The 13,608-nt window shown below is 35.4% G+C and overlaps 1 protein-coding gene across 3 annotated transcripts in view; it reads right to left on the reverse strand.

Annotated features, from left to right (window-relative positions):
• Positions 1-13,608, reverse strand: part of SLC25A21 (solute carrier family 25 member 21) — a 257,673-nt gene that overhangs the window by 12,986 nt on the left and 231,079 nt on the right. For 2 of the 3 annotated variants that reach the window (XM_061463547.1, XM_061463548.1), the window contains exons 5-7: positions 9,158-9,217; positions 6,615-6,722; positions 1,532-1,696 (exon numbers count right to left, since the gene is read on the reverse strand). In XM_061463547.1, coding sequence (XP_061319531.1) covers positions 1,532-1,696; positions 6,615-6,722; positions 9,158-9,217 — 333 coding nt within the window. Of the gene's footprint in view, positions 1-1,531; positions 1,697-6,614; positions 6,723-9,157; positions 9,218-12,648; positions 12,841-13,608 lie in introns of all 3 variants that reach the window. The other variant, XM_061463549.1, reaches the window with a different exon arrangement.

Genomic DNA, 13,608 nt, shown 5'->3' on the forward strand with positions numbered 1-13,608 from the left:
ATGGTATGTACAGGACAGCTAGGCCACTGGCTGACACCAGTAACGTAATTTCTCTTTCATTTTCTAGATGTACTTTGCAAAAGCGCTAATTCTTAGATCATATAGAATCTTGCAATAATTCTGAATACTTGCAATAATTGTTTTTTCCTTTTTTTTTTTTTTTTTTACTCTGAAAGGGTAGGAAAGCATACTTATGCCAAATACTATTAAAATACTATTACTGTTCTTCAATTGCTATGCAAGAACACTTCAGGATTTTCACAGAAGTTGCACACAAGCCTCTTTGCCCCTGCATTTGATTCTGAATAATCTGCATAGTGATTAAAATTTTTTTGTCTTTTGATCAACATAAATGTGTTTACGCCTCTCTTAGTACCAAGCTATTGCTTGTGGCTTGAGTTTTTAGAATGTGTGATTAAAGTACATTTTAAAGTATGCTTAAATACACTAAAAGAAACTTGTAGAAACTTGTGGGTTAGCTGCTTTTGAACAATTCAATTTACTATAATAATCTGCAAATAAAAAGAGGAGCTTTTCTCCATTTACACAATGATGCCAAGAAAAATGCGAGGCTACTCAGAAGTGAGAAAAAAAAAGAGGTGTTACTTCATCTGGGAGTAGAAACTGATCCCTTTTGATGTAAATTGCAGCTTCTTATATGAATATCACTACGTATTGCACCTGTGACTGCTTAACTGTCATCATCTAAAAATCACATTAGTGAAAACACAGTTCAGTAAGTAATGTCCTGGAGTCATTAATAAACCATTAGCTGTTGCTCACACATAATTTAGAAAGTTGCCAGTATTACCACATTTTCAATAGTAAAATTTCCCTTTGTCCAAAAGGGAAATGTTTTCTTTGTTATGTAAAGGTATATAAGACTATCAAATAAAATTGCTTCAAGTAAAATTACAGCTATAAAATTTCATTGTGGTCTTTTTTTTTTTTTTATTTTAACTAACAAACTACATAAAGCCCCTGTGCATGACCCTGTAAATCCTGTTTCGGGCTTGCTCCCTCCCATATGGATAAATATGCCCTGTCATCCTTCAGCACCAGGTCGAATTCTTTTTTGAGTAAATAGGCCTGGTCCATTGCCAGAATACACTATGTACTGCAGATCTGCCATCTCCTCAAGCTTAGACCCTTTGTGCTTACTGAAAGAAGTTCTAGAAACTGATTTTTCTCTTCTAAGCCAGTTTACCACAAAAAAGTATATACATACCTAACACAAGCATAACATACCTGTACCCCAATTTCTTCATTTTACATTGCTACCATGGTATAAAAGGAAACTCATAAAAAAGAGAATTCAAATACAACTGTTTATACTCAGATTTGCTTAAAAAGTGAAAAGTACAAATCCTTGGTTTGTGTCCATTAAAATGCTATAAATTCCTACAAAACAGAGAGCTGGATTAGTCACTGTTTGTTACTAAATACCACAGCTTTGCACAGAAAAATACACTGTTAATTAAATTGCCAAACCTCTTACATGTTTATCTATTGCATTGTATGAAGAACTTACTTTATTGACAGGAAGAATGTTTTTCACATTGAAGTAGAATCCAAAGTAAACCATGTTAAAAACTCCATGACGGCCCAGTGTTGCAGTAAGACCTTTGTTTAGTCCTTGGAAGCCCAGACCACTGGTTTTAATGATCTGCCGAGCTTGAAAAAAGCTGGATGGTTGCTACACAAGTTAAGCAAAAGAAGGAAGAGATCATCTTTACAAAAAGAGAACAACGACCATAGTATCATTCCATCCTGTTGACAAATACAGTTGCTGTCGTTTTTTCTTGTTTCATCATATTTGTTGTTTTTCCTTACCTGTGACCATGTAAAAATCACAACTTTCATTAAAAAGAAATTTCTCATTTTTCTGATTGCAGAACAAGATGAAAACATGACTTGAGCACTAAAGCAAAGGATCCTTGAAGCAAAGAAAACTTTCTCAAAATAATAATTGAGAAAAAAATCTAGAACAACATGTGGCTTTGAATAGATGAATTTGGTATTTTTTTTTTTTAATCATTGATCCTGTGCTATTAAGATTATGACAGATGAAACCCTTACACGACTAGAAACAACAGTTATTCTGGACAATAGGAAGATAAAACCAACTTCTCTAGTAAAACCAATGGCACAGGATATACATGGTGAGGGAGTGATAAAAGGGATAGAATTAGAAGTTTTGAGCCATTACGGCTATGGAAGCAAATCCTTGGGACCCACAAATTAGAGCAGCAAAGGAGGCTATAAATATTTGCTTTGAATAGCAGGCAGTTTCCAGATTCAGTATTAGGGCTGAAACAATGATAAAAAGGCATATACATTGCCTGGGAACCCTTTTGGATATTCTTATGCTCTTCATGCTGTTAGGAATGCAAGCCACTGCTTTAAGACACTGACTTTTGAAGGAGTTATTTGGCACAGAGCACTTTTTAAAGCCAGATCACACACTGAACTTCCTTCTTCTAGTGCTGAAAATCTTGAAGTGGTGTTGTTTTCCTTTTTATTTTTTTTTTCTTCAGCATCAAACTGGAAATCCTGTTTTGCCCTCCTAATGAATCACTTGGCTTAAAAAATGTAGTTAGATTTTGAAAATCAGAACACCCATTTAAATTTCAAGGTACAGAGTTAGTAAGTTAACTTCAGAAATTCTGTTTTGAAAATAACGCCCAATAGGCACAAAAATCATTTTAGTCAGCCAACTTCCATTTTAACAACAGGCATAAAGGAAGAAACACCCTCAGAATCCACTTATATAGTGATCAGTTCCTCAGACAGGACCTGCCTGACTACATACACATTTGATCTATTTTCCAATATACAGTGATGCTTGGAATGAGGTGTTCCCTTTCTGAACATTTTTTATTTCTTTTTAGAAAAGTTCCTTTCAAAAAGTTGTTGACTTGAGTTTGGCTTTCTCCAAAGCATAAAGCCACCTTTGGGTAACCAAATATTCGATTAGAAAGGCAAAACATGACTTCCACTAGAAGGCCCCTACATGAAAATATAGAAGAATTTTGAATAGAACGCTGGGAACACTGCTAATTTCAATACGCTTATTTGTTTAATAGCTTTCCATTTCAAAATACCACTCTGGTAAATCAACGGCATCAGCCAAATGATGCCTATTATATCTGACACAGCATATGTCTGCTTATTTAGGTGACTGAGCAGTTTAGTCTTTAATACTAAGTTTCATTCTGTTTTTTCAGATTTGGTAACTAATATTATCATGTGAATGTTCTGCATACATTTTACTATATTCTACTTTTGTAACTCCCCTCAGGGATTCAAGCTGGAATCTATTCTAAAATGTAAATACCCAGCATGGAATACAGTCCAATGCTAGCAATAATATCCTTTCTCATGCACAAAAAATTCAGGTTAGAGCCTTAAAAAACATGTAATGGTTCTGAATAAAGTGATTTGAGCTTAACACAGCAACTTTCAATAGTAAGCTCTCCCTTTTTCTCATCTTGAATATGGATTTACAAATGACTCAAAGGAGAAGCCTGTCATTTGCTGAACACCTGAGATGGGTTTCACCAGTCCAAATGTAGATTCCTGCAATGTCTACCTCTACATCTGAGACTCAAAAGACTCAATTTTTCAGTCTTTCAATGATAAAGAGGGCTCTAGCAGATAGCACTTAACTTCAGCCAAAACAGGCATCTAAAATGTCAGCTGATAAAGCCACAGGTCTGTGTTTCATCACTGATGATGGAAGGACCTCAGTCTGACTAATTCAGGCGGAGAAATTTCTTGCACAAACATCTGGAGTTATTTCACTTCATACAACTGTTCACTTAATAGAGACCTAGTCAGTGGAATCTGGAATCAGAATCTTCATAGTAAAGCAGAAACTTGTATTTGTTCAATTAAACACAACTCTTAAGTCAGGTGAGAAGATTTCCATTACCACACCCTCTTCTGTAGCCAGTGAATTATCCATGGCTACAGCGAAAAACCCCAAAACTCCCAAAACCAAACAAGGCATTGGGCGTTCTAGCAGTTTACCTTAACAAGAAGTCACCATTACTTTTTACCTGTAGCAACCCACATTACAAAAGTGACAATACATGTTTTATAGTGGCCTTCCTCTTTAAATCTGTCAACCCTCGAAAGATGATCTGGTACCACAGAATAATTCAGCTGTCACTGTAGTGTGTGAGTATTTGCTTTGGGGGTGTGCAGGAGTCTGGGTGTGGGAGTATGTGTTCATGCTCTTCCTTGTTCCTTTTAAACAAGATATATTTATTATTTCAACACAATAGTCAAAGAAATATGTAAACTGCATTAGGTTTCATCATACAGTACAAAAGCTACACAATGGGATATGTACATACTTTACTTAAACCTTTTAGAAAAACAGTGCATGGTAATTGAATGAGTGCACCATTGCCTTACGCTGCATAATACAACATACACATGCTTCTTCCAATAGGAAGTTTTATATGCTTTTATATGAGTTTTATATGCTTTTAATATGAGTTTTATATGCTTTAGTGTGAAATGTTCTTTAACATATTCTTAATGAGTACTTGAAATCATGGCAATGAAGTCACTGTAATTTTCCTGATTATCAGCAAAATGTGGAATCCTAACACTTTTTTACAGATATATGAAAAATTGGTATGTCTGTGATTAACTGTCTTTGTGATTTAAGAACTGTAGCCCCTTGGATTTTTTCATTAGGGCAAATAAACACTTTAATTTATACTTTAGGTGTAAACTAGGTTCTAGCGGAGTCCCAATAGCATTACTTTACAATTTTATTTGTATGATAATATACTATTATTTGCATTTTGTAAAAATTTGCATTAAAATGAAATTTAAAGAATAGTCACATAACCTAAAACAAACCTGAATGCTTCTGAACAGCTACACTGTGATTATTGGAATATTCTGAAGGTCACCAAGGAAGAGAAGCTGTAACTAAAGTAAGTAGTTGCATAAAATTTACTAACTAAAACTCCCCAGACATTGTTCTAAAATTTGCAAGAGAGATAAAAAAAATACGTAAAGTGAAAGGACATATTGGTCTCTTTCAACTTTAGAGAAGTTGGGTTGCCCAAAATACAATACTAGAGTATTTCACGCAAAACAGAAGGTTTTAAGATAGGTTAAATTTATCCTCACAACTGTGAGACAGAAAAATCCCGAATATCTGCTTAGTTTACTACTGCTGGAGCAGTAGTAGTCCATAATTTTTTCATATCATCTTCCCCACAGAAAGATCCCCTCACATGTTGCTCTCTCCCACTTTCAGTCTTCTTCCAGGATCCCAAACTTTTTACTGCAGTACTATATTAGGTCTCTGTTTCAGTGAATTTGCAGCCCATGGTTAAAAAATGTTTAGGTTGGAGACTTGGAGCATCCAAAGATCAATTTTGCTGCACTGAGAATCAAACAGGAATTTACCAAATATTTTAAGGTTTATTCTTGAAGAGAGTGCTTCTCTGATGAGTTACAGAGTAGGTACCAGCTAGTCTATGACATTTGGAAATCAGTGGCAATGTTTTGCCAGAGCATATCTGAAAAGCTTATGTAAATAGCCAGGTGATAAATCTCTTTACTGTGCATCTCCCCATTCAATTTGTGCAGACGAGTGCTACAAGGCATGCAAGTATTAACTCAGTCAAAACTTAATAGGAGAATAAGCAAAATCATGCCTCACCAGGGATTCAGCCAAGCTTTTCATGCCATGCTTATGTGATTTGGCACTTCCACTATGGTAGAGCTGATTTCTCAAAAGATTTTGAAAGAGCTGATTGGACAATTCTTAGTCTTATTCACTGAGAAAAGGAAAAAGGAACTGTGACAGACCTCCTTCCCAATAGCCTGGAACATTTTCTAAAATAAAATTAATTGAAGCTGGTGTATTCCTGGGAACACTTGATTTTGTTCAATCGCTGTTTTCCAGTTTAATATTTTTTTCCCTTTCAGCACTACCCAGAACTGTGGACGAAGTAAATTTTGCATATTGACTTCTCTGAACGAAACAATATTTGAACAATATAACTCTGAAGTGAATCAGGAATCTAAATTATTGGTGTGCTTTATTAGATAACAATTTCCTGGTTTGAGCTTATAAATATGAAGACTTATAATATAAATAATTTTATCCAAGACTGAAATCTATCAGCTACATTTTTAACACAAATGTTAAAATGCCTGGCTAGAGCATGGGGCTGTGGTGTTTTACGCTAAACTTTGGTGCTCACTTGAAGTCTGGAGCCTCCTGGGGTAAATGCACTGGGTACAAGGGGCTCCGGTTTATACTTCTGGATTAGAATTTCTCACAGCGCTGGGCTGCTGGGTACTCTGGAGGCTGAAGGTGCACTTCACACACAGTGTATTTACAATGGAGATGCTGACACTGCTGACAATACGCCATGCATCTCTGCATACCTGAGATCTCATGCATATCTGAAGGCATCGTGTATTGAGTCTCTTCACTCTTTTTCCATTTCTGTTAAGTATGTGGGAAAATCATTGGCATTAACCCAATATATTATAGACATTATGCTCTAAATATGGATTTTGTAGTGCACTATTCCTAATAAAGCAGAAAAAGAAGAATGGAGCAATTCTCATACCTCTATGAAGGCATTCCGATTTGTCTGTAAGGTAACCTTTACTACTTCAAAAGGGTTAACCACAACTGCCTCTGTCAACCCAGATCCCAAGCCAGCAACTGCAAATGCCTAAGAAAGTTAAAATTAAAGTTAAAAAATTATGGAGTAAAATTTCCCCTACATCAGCTTATGAAACTGAATGATACAATGCAAACTGTGACACTGCATGAATACAGCAGTATTCTATTACTAAACAACTTTAGCCCTTGATTAGATGCTGACAGTTCATGAAGACAATATGACAATAGCCATAAACCACATTCCAAAAAATACAAAATAAAATGTCATAGCACTGTCACTGAACCCTCTTTTCCGCTTGAAGAAAAACTATGGTACCAATTTATTATGAAAACACGGCAAAACAATGCACTCATGTTATCGTTGGGTGGAGTCTGAATAAAAACTCAAATATGAATGCAGTTATGCAGCACTGGAAAAAATAAAACTCTGCACTGAGAATTGAGCGTATAACACTAACATAGTAACTTAAAAAAGAAAATAAATGTAAGAAATCAAAATAACACAGTACATAAGCAAATTGCACACACAGAGGAAGAGTTCTCCAAAGTAGATATCAGTCCTGGGAAGGTTTATATGGGGATGAGTGGCACACATGGAAATCTCAGCATTCACTACAAGGATGAATTAACTCCATTTAGAAGCTGATGGTACATTACAGTCCTAGATATGGAGTTATTCACTGCTTTGCTTTCCATCAACACACAGCATTTAAAAATAACTTTGTTTGTTTGTAACAGAAAAATAATATGGAAATATTTGGGTCAAATATTCAGAGGAGTTAATTCTGGTGATCACTTCACGCATTTATTGACTCTCTTTAATATCTCCTAACTTTCCAGGGGCTGAAAAGAGTCCCAGGACCAAAATACAATATACTGAGTACATCTCCTGAGATTCAAGGAAACCAAATGTAAGGAAACAACAGCAGTGAGAAAAACCTTATTCAATACAGAGGGATTTGAGCAGGGACTCTTGAGAGCTCAAGAAAGAGAAGAATGGTGAGTTAGAAGGTAAGAGCAAGCTCCAGCCTTACTGCCTTTGGAGAAGATGGTACTACAAACAAATCTGTTTTTCCAATATGAGGTGGGAACATAATCTATCTCTTTCATCACCAACCATGAGACTGAAACCAGCAGGAAGATGGTGCGAACATATCCATCACTCTTTTAACAATAAATGTGGTCTTGATATTAGGTGTGTTGAGGTACCTAGAAGCATTCTGTCTAGCTTAGATTAGAATACCTCTCAATCTTCTTCTTCCCTCTCTAACACACCTATTTTAGGGGCAAAAATGCCTCTGTGGTAACAGTTCTGAACCTAAAATGTCAGGGGTGTCTGAGAGTTTCTGTATCTGCTATATGAATCACAGCAGCTTTTGGTCATGTTTCCACCATATTCTCCTCCAAAAAAGTGCTGGTGAACCATGGAATCTTAAACTCTGTTATTTCCACTTGCTGGAGAACAAATGTCAGCCTTCTCTTTAAATCTAAGGATGAGAAGAGCCTGCTGAAAAATGCAAGATAAAATAGGAGATACTGTAAACAACTATAGGGCCAGTGGAATAACCAAGAGGAAGAGGAAACTTGCTTTAAACTAGTTAATATGATTCCATGATCATTCACTCACTGCAATGGAAAGCAGATGTAAATGGAAACAATACTGTGCGAAAGATATCTGAAGTAAGCAAAACCTTTGGAGCATAACCATAAAAATATCATTTCCTACAGTTATGATTCCATTTTCATGAAAAATAGATATTTGCTATTACTTAGATTCTTACACTACAGAAAGCAGTAATTCTTATAAAAATATTTTATTCAAAAGGGTAAAATAGCAGAATTAAGCTCTCTATATCAGAATGCATACAACATATGCAAACTGCATCTTAGTATTAAAACATTTCTATGCATATTTAAGTCTTTTTTTTTTTTTAAATACTCTTGAGATGGAATCCAAACTCCACTGATGTATAAGAGTACTTTGTCATTCACTTCAAAGGAGGTAGCAGTTTCTTATACATAGTTTATGTTTTCATTATACAGTCTTTAGAATAAGACCGAGGTCTGTAGTTTTGTTATAGTTGCACTGCGCCTTGCAGAGTAGCACGCTGAGGCTGAGGTATCAAACTAGTCATTATCATATGAGTAAATAAATACTGATAACATTCAACTTTATTATCTAATTTGCAAGAATGAAGAATGGCAAGCTGCATAGAGACTCTTCCACGGTGACTGTCTCTATCCATATTAACAAATGTTATGACATTGTAGGGTATTACTTTGGAGACATATGATATAAAAATTAATGTAACTATCATTTAGATAAATTCTGTTATCAGTGTTTTCAAAGGGAAAGTCTGTTCTGGAAGACTGTTGATTGAACTGGCCCTTTTAATTTCGGGCTCCTTCTATGAGAGGAAATGGATGGCACCATTCAGTATACCCATATTAAATTAGAACATGAAGTTCTGTATCCATACGTACCAGTCCTGGCGGTAACGATGAATATCCTAGTACCTTCTTGTATTGTTCAAAGGTGAAAAACTGTAAATAAAAGTTAGACTGAAATTGCATTGAAAAAAATTATGTTACTTATGCAAATTAGCAAAACCAAACTACAATGGAGCTTCAGGATACCTTATATCCTGAATGGCCATGTGCAGTTCTGCAAAATAAACATAAGCCACTTTTGTTTCACACTCTCTGTAGCAGTGTTAGATGTGCTTCATCAGACAATTAGGCTTCAGAACTGATTTTATTAGTGTATCATGCATGATAGCATAAGTCCAATTAAAGTATTTTTTTTCTGTAAGAGTTCTCTTGCAAAACATAGTTCACATTTTTAAATTATAAACTTTCCTTTAGCATTAAACTTTCATATAGTGGCATAAAGGTAGTGGCAAATATAATTTCTCTCAAGAAATCATCCTCACATATTTAATATAATATACTGTGATCACTTTCAAGTTTCTCAGATACTAGTCTACTTCTCACCTGAGAGACGTAATTGAAGATTTTGAAGTTAGAAAGTCTATAGATTTTTGTAATATTTTACTGTCCACAAGCACATTTCTTTTAGCTTTTGCTCTTTACAAATAAATCTTTCACCCAATTGTCTGCTTTCAGTCAGTGGTGCTCAGAAGTTCTGAGCATCTGCAATTCCTTAGAGGATGAGTTTTGAAAGCTGTACTCTTGCGTGTTTGAATTCCAAGAAAGAAATGAGAAGCTCAGTTTCATCTGCACTGACACAGAGAAAGGCAACCATTTGTAAATGTCTTCATTTGCAACCTAACATTTCTTGCCACCCAAACCCATTAATTTTCAGAATACCTTTTGTGAAATCTAAAAATCAAAGCTTTTTAAATTGATGGATTTGTTCATCCAAGAAGAGTATTGAGAATAACCCTGACTGCAGTGAGGTCAGTAAGAAGCTTCCTAATGATGCAGGCAGACAGACCTTCACTGTGTATTTCTTTGTCTCTGGACAGACAAGGTCTAGCATGCATCAGTTAAGGTCTAAGATGCATCAGTCAAGAAAGAGTATTTGTGACAACGTACAAATTATTGGTAAGATTCCCTCTGAAATACAGCACACAATCCTGGCCACCTTTGTTCTAAAAAGATGACCTTAGACTACAGCGTATTCAAACCAGGGTTTTCAGGACAATAAGGAGAACTTAAAGATGTTTTTTTAAGAATGAAGACTGAAGGAAAATAAATGATTGCTTTGTTTGGTCTAGCAAAACAGAGGCTGCAAGAGAATGAAAAAAAAAGTAAGATATGTAACATAAAGTAATTGAGCATAAAAGTAAGAGCTACTAATAAATAGAATGCGTCTTGAGATCTGATGCTTTCTTACAACCAAAGGTGTGGGGTCTTGAAACAGTCTTCCAATAAGAATAATGAAGGAAAGAAATTAACCACTTGTAAGGGAGATTTTGATAAATTTATGAAGGAGATTACAGAATAGCAGATGACTAGGTTTGCTGGCCTAAGAGATCCTTTATAGTCTCAGCGCTTCTGTGAACAGCAAATCTCCCCACACCTCATATTGTTTCAAATTAGTATTCTGAAAATACGTTGCTGAAGCCACTGAAAGAGCACTTCAGGTTGATGCACATAAGACAGTTCTGAAGGGAGTGAAAATGGTTATCTAGCATGATGAATGAGGACAGCAGAAAATTTTGAGGATTATAAAGAACTGATATTTGAATTACAGAGAAAACCAAAGATACTGGAGATGCTGTTTGTTCCACATAATTTTCACACACAGAACAACACAAGGCCCGTAACTACAGCTCACTGTGAGTTCTATAATCTGTCCAAGAAGTATTCACAATTTTACATGCAAAAGGGAAGTTTTGTTTTCACAGGATGTCCAGTATTACAGGACTGAACAACAAAACCTTGTCACAGTTTCACCAAGACTGCATTGTGCAGTTGGTTATCTACTAGAGCAAGAACTGTCACATGCCCGTATAGCAAAAAGAAATCACTAGAACCTCTGATTTTCTTGGCTACTTTCCAAAGTTGACGTGTAACACTTGACTAGTTTAGAGCAAGTTGATTCAAATGAAGGCAGGATCCTCTGAATTCTACTCCCACACAAGGCTCTGATCCCTCCACACAGCACCTGCCCATGGATGTGACAATCAAACAGTTTCACCATGACAGGAAGGCAATGGGAAATGAGGTCAATGGAGATGTGGGAATTGTAAAAAACATAAGGGAATAGAGTTTTTCAGGCAAAACAGAAAGACTGGGTGACCTGTGCTGGGTCTCAGCCAAAGAAGACAAGCTCTGTCCCTCAGGGCTTAGTTACCACAGACCTATCAGAACAAAACAGCTTGTCCATAAAACATGTGTAGAGGAACATGAGTAATAAGCACCACATTGTCATTTTAACTTGTTTAGAATCCTATCCTATCGCAAAGCCAATAACATTTTTCAATCAAGTGTGGCTTCAAATGAAAAGTCAGTAGAATGACACCAAAACCATCAGAGAAACAAGTGTTAACATGCTAAAAATGCCACTATATTTAAAGCAGGAAGGAATATGAATACATATTAAATTGTAAAACTGAAGGACTGATACTCTGGCCAGGGGACAGATGATACATTTTTATCCTCAGTAGGGATTCTTATCTCATTTTGCAGAAAAGGTCCTAAAATCGGGGCCCTCCAAAGAGTGTACAGGTTGAACACTAGTTTTGCAAACACCCTGCAGACACATTTAAAAGTATGGTACTTGCCTTGCTAATAATCAGAAAAGAGAGAAGTGTTACTTAGACTGTAGGTTTATCTTTTTGGAAAACTGAAGATATTTTATAGGTAAAAGGAAGTCTCTGGGAAAGTGTCAATTGTGAGTGTGTGAGTTACTTCACTGAACTAAATTAATTTCTTATTGTGATAAAGTTTGCTTTATTCTCTCTCCAGCATCCTTCTACCCATTGTTACCCTTCTAACCTTTAATGGAATTTCTGGTATTCCTTAATGTTTTCCATAATGATACAGATCTGTAAAATGGTTGTAATAAAGGCAGAAATATATTACCTAGCAATTTTTTGGTCTTAAAAATGTTACCTTAAAAATCAATAGCTTCCTAGAGTCATACATAAAATAGCTACTTAATAGTAACTATGATTTACATCATTTTAAAAAGAAAAGAAATAATAGCAATAAAACTCAATGTAAATGTTGCTGAGTATACTAGCGTGGTTAGTATACATACAGTTTTGCCAAAAAGTATCTAGCTATATCATATGCATTTATATCATGTTTAAATAAAATGTTTTTAAAACCACAGTATACCTTGTCTTTGTCTTTACAGTTGTATTAATAGATTTGCACCAAAAAAAATTATCTCAGAATAAATGTATTTAAAACATGCTTTTGTGTATATAATAAACAATATTGTCCATCTGGCAAAGATACACTTTAATTCAAGTTACATAGAAAATAGCCAAAGTACTTACCAGATGTCTCAATAATTCTAAGGTAAAAATATATGCTTGAAACAAGATGTCTGGGAACACATGAACAATATGAATTTGCCCCAAAAGTTCATCTGTTAACCATTGTATTGGCATCATCACTTCCTTCCTCCAAGTTCAATCTAACATAAAGTTATAAACCTTGACTTTTCATCTTCCAGAAATATCAGGTTTCTTTTTAGAAGGGAAATAAAGAGAAAGAAAAAAAAGAAATAGCAAGACAGACATGAGAACAAAGTTGTCTACAAGTGAATATCTTCAGCACTTAGCTAAATAACTGGGGCTAAATAACTTTATTTCAGTAGCTTTATTTTTATTTGCAAATATCCACACCAGATAAGTAAAATATTCCAGTAGTACCAGCACTTTTCTTCCTGGTACAAAATCTCCCTTGTCCATAGCATATACAGTTTTATGAGATATAAAAGACACTATAAGTTGAAGTTTTCCAAAAAGCTCCTTACAAACACAACCCAAGGCTGCTGAAACCTAGAAATTGCCTCTCTGCCTTTTGTGTTTCTCAAGTCTCAAAACCACAAGCATGGACATAAGTGCCCTCTGGATCTCACAAGTCAGTTTGTGACTTTGGCAGTGCACAAGGGATACCTTAGGACCTGTTAAAATCAGGAAAACTATTAGAAGAATAGAAGGTGGAGAGTGAACCAAAAGAAGCAGTGACTTTTCCATTGGAGTCACATACAAATAAGGTACGCAGAAATTTGAGACAAGCTGGATTCTCTTCAGGTCAAAGCATGCATACAAACTCCACTTTGGAGGCTAGAAATTGTGCTGTCATATTGCATCTCACATTGAATTGCTTCAGTATCAAGGTTCTTATAAGGACATTACTGTGCTGCCCTATTCTATCAGAGTTCTTCTAATGTAGAACATGGTTGATATCTTAAGGAAACAGAGCTTTTTTCCTCCTGATTTCCTAGGAAC

This window comes from Pezoporus flaviventris, unplaced genomic scaffold (assembly GCF_033815535.1).
Source record: "Pezoporus flaviventris isolate CSIRO_AGI_PZ_B2104156 unplaced genomic scaffold, CSIRO_AGI_Pfla_v1 ptg000036l, whole genome shotgun sequence".
NCBI lineage: Eukaryota > Metazoa > Chordata > Aves > Psittaciformes > Psittacidae > Pezoporus > Pezoporus flaviventris.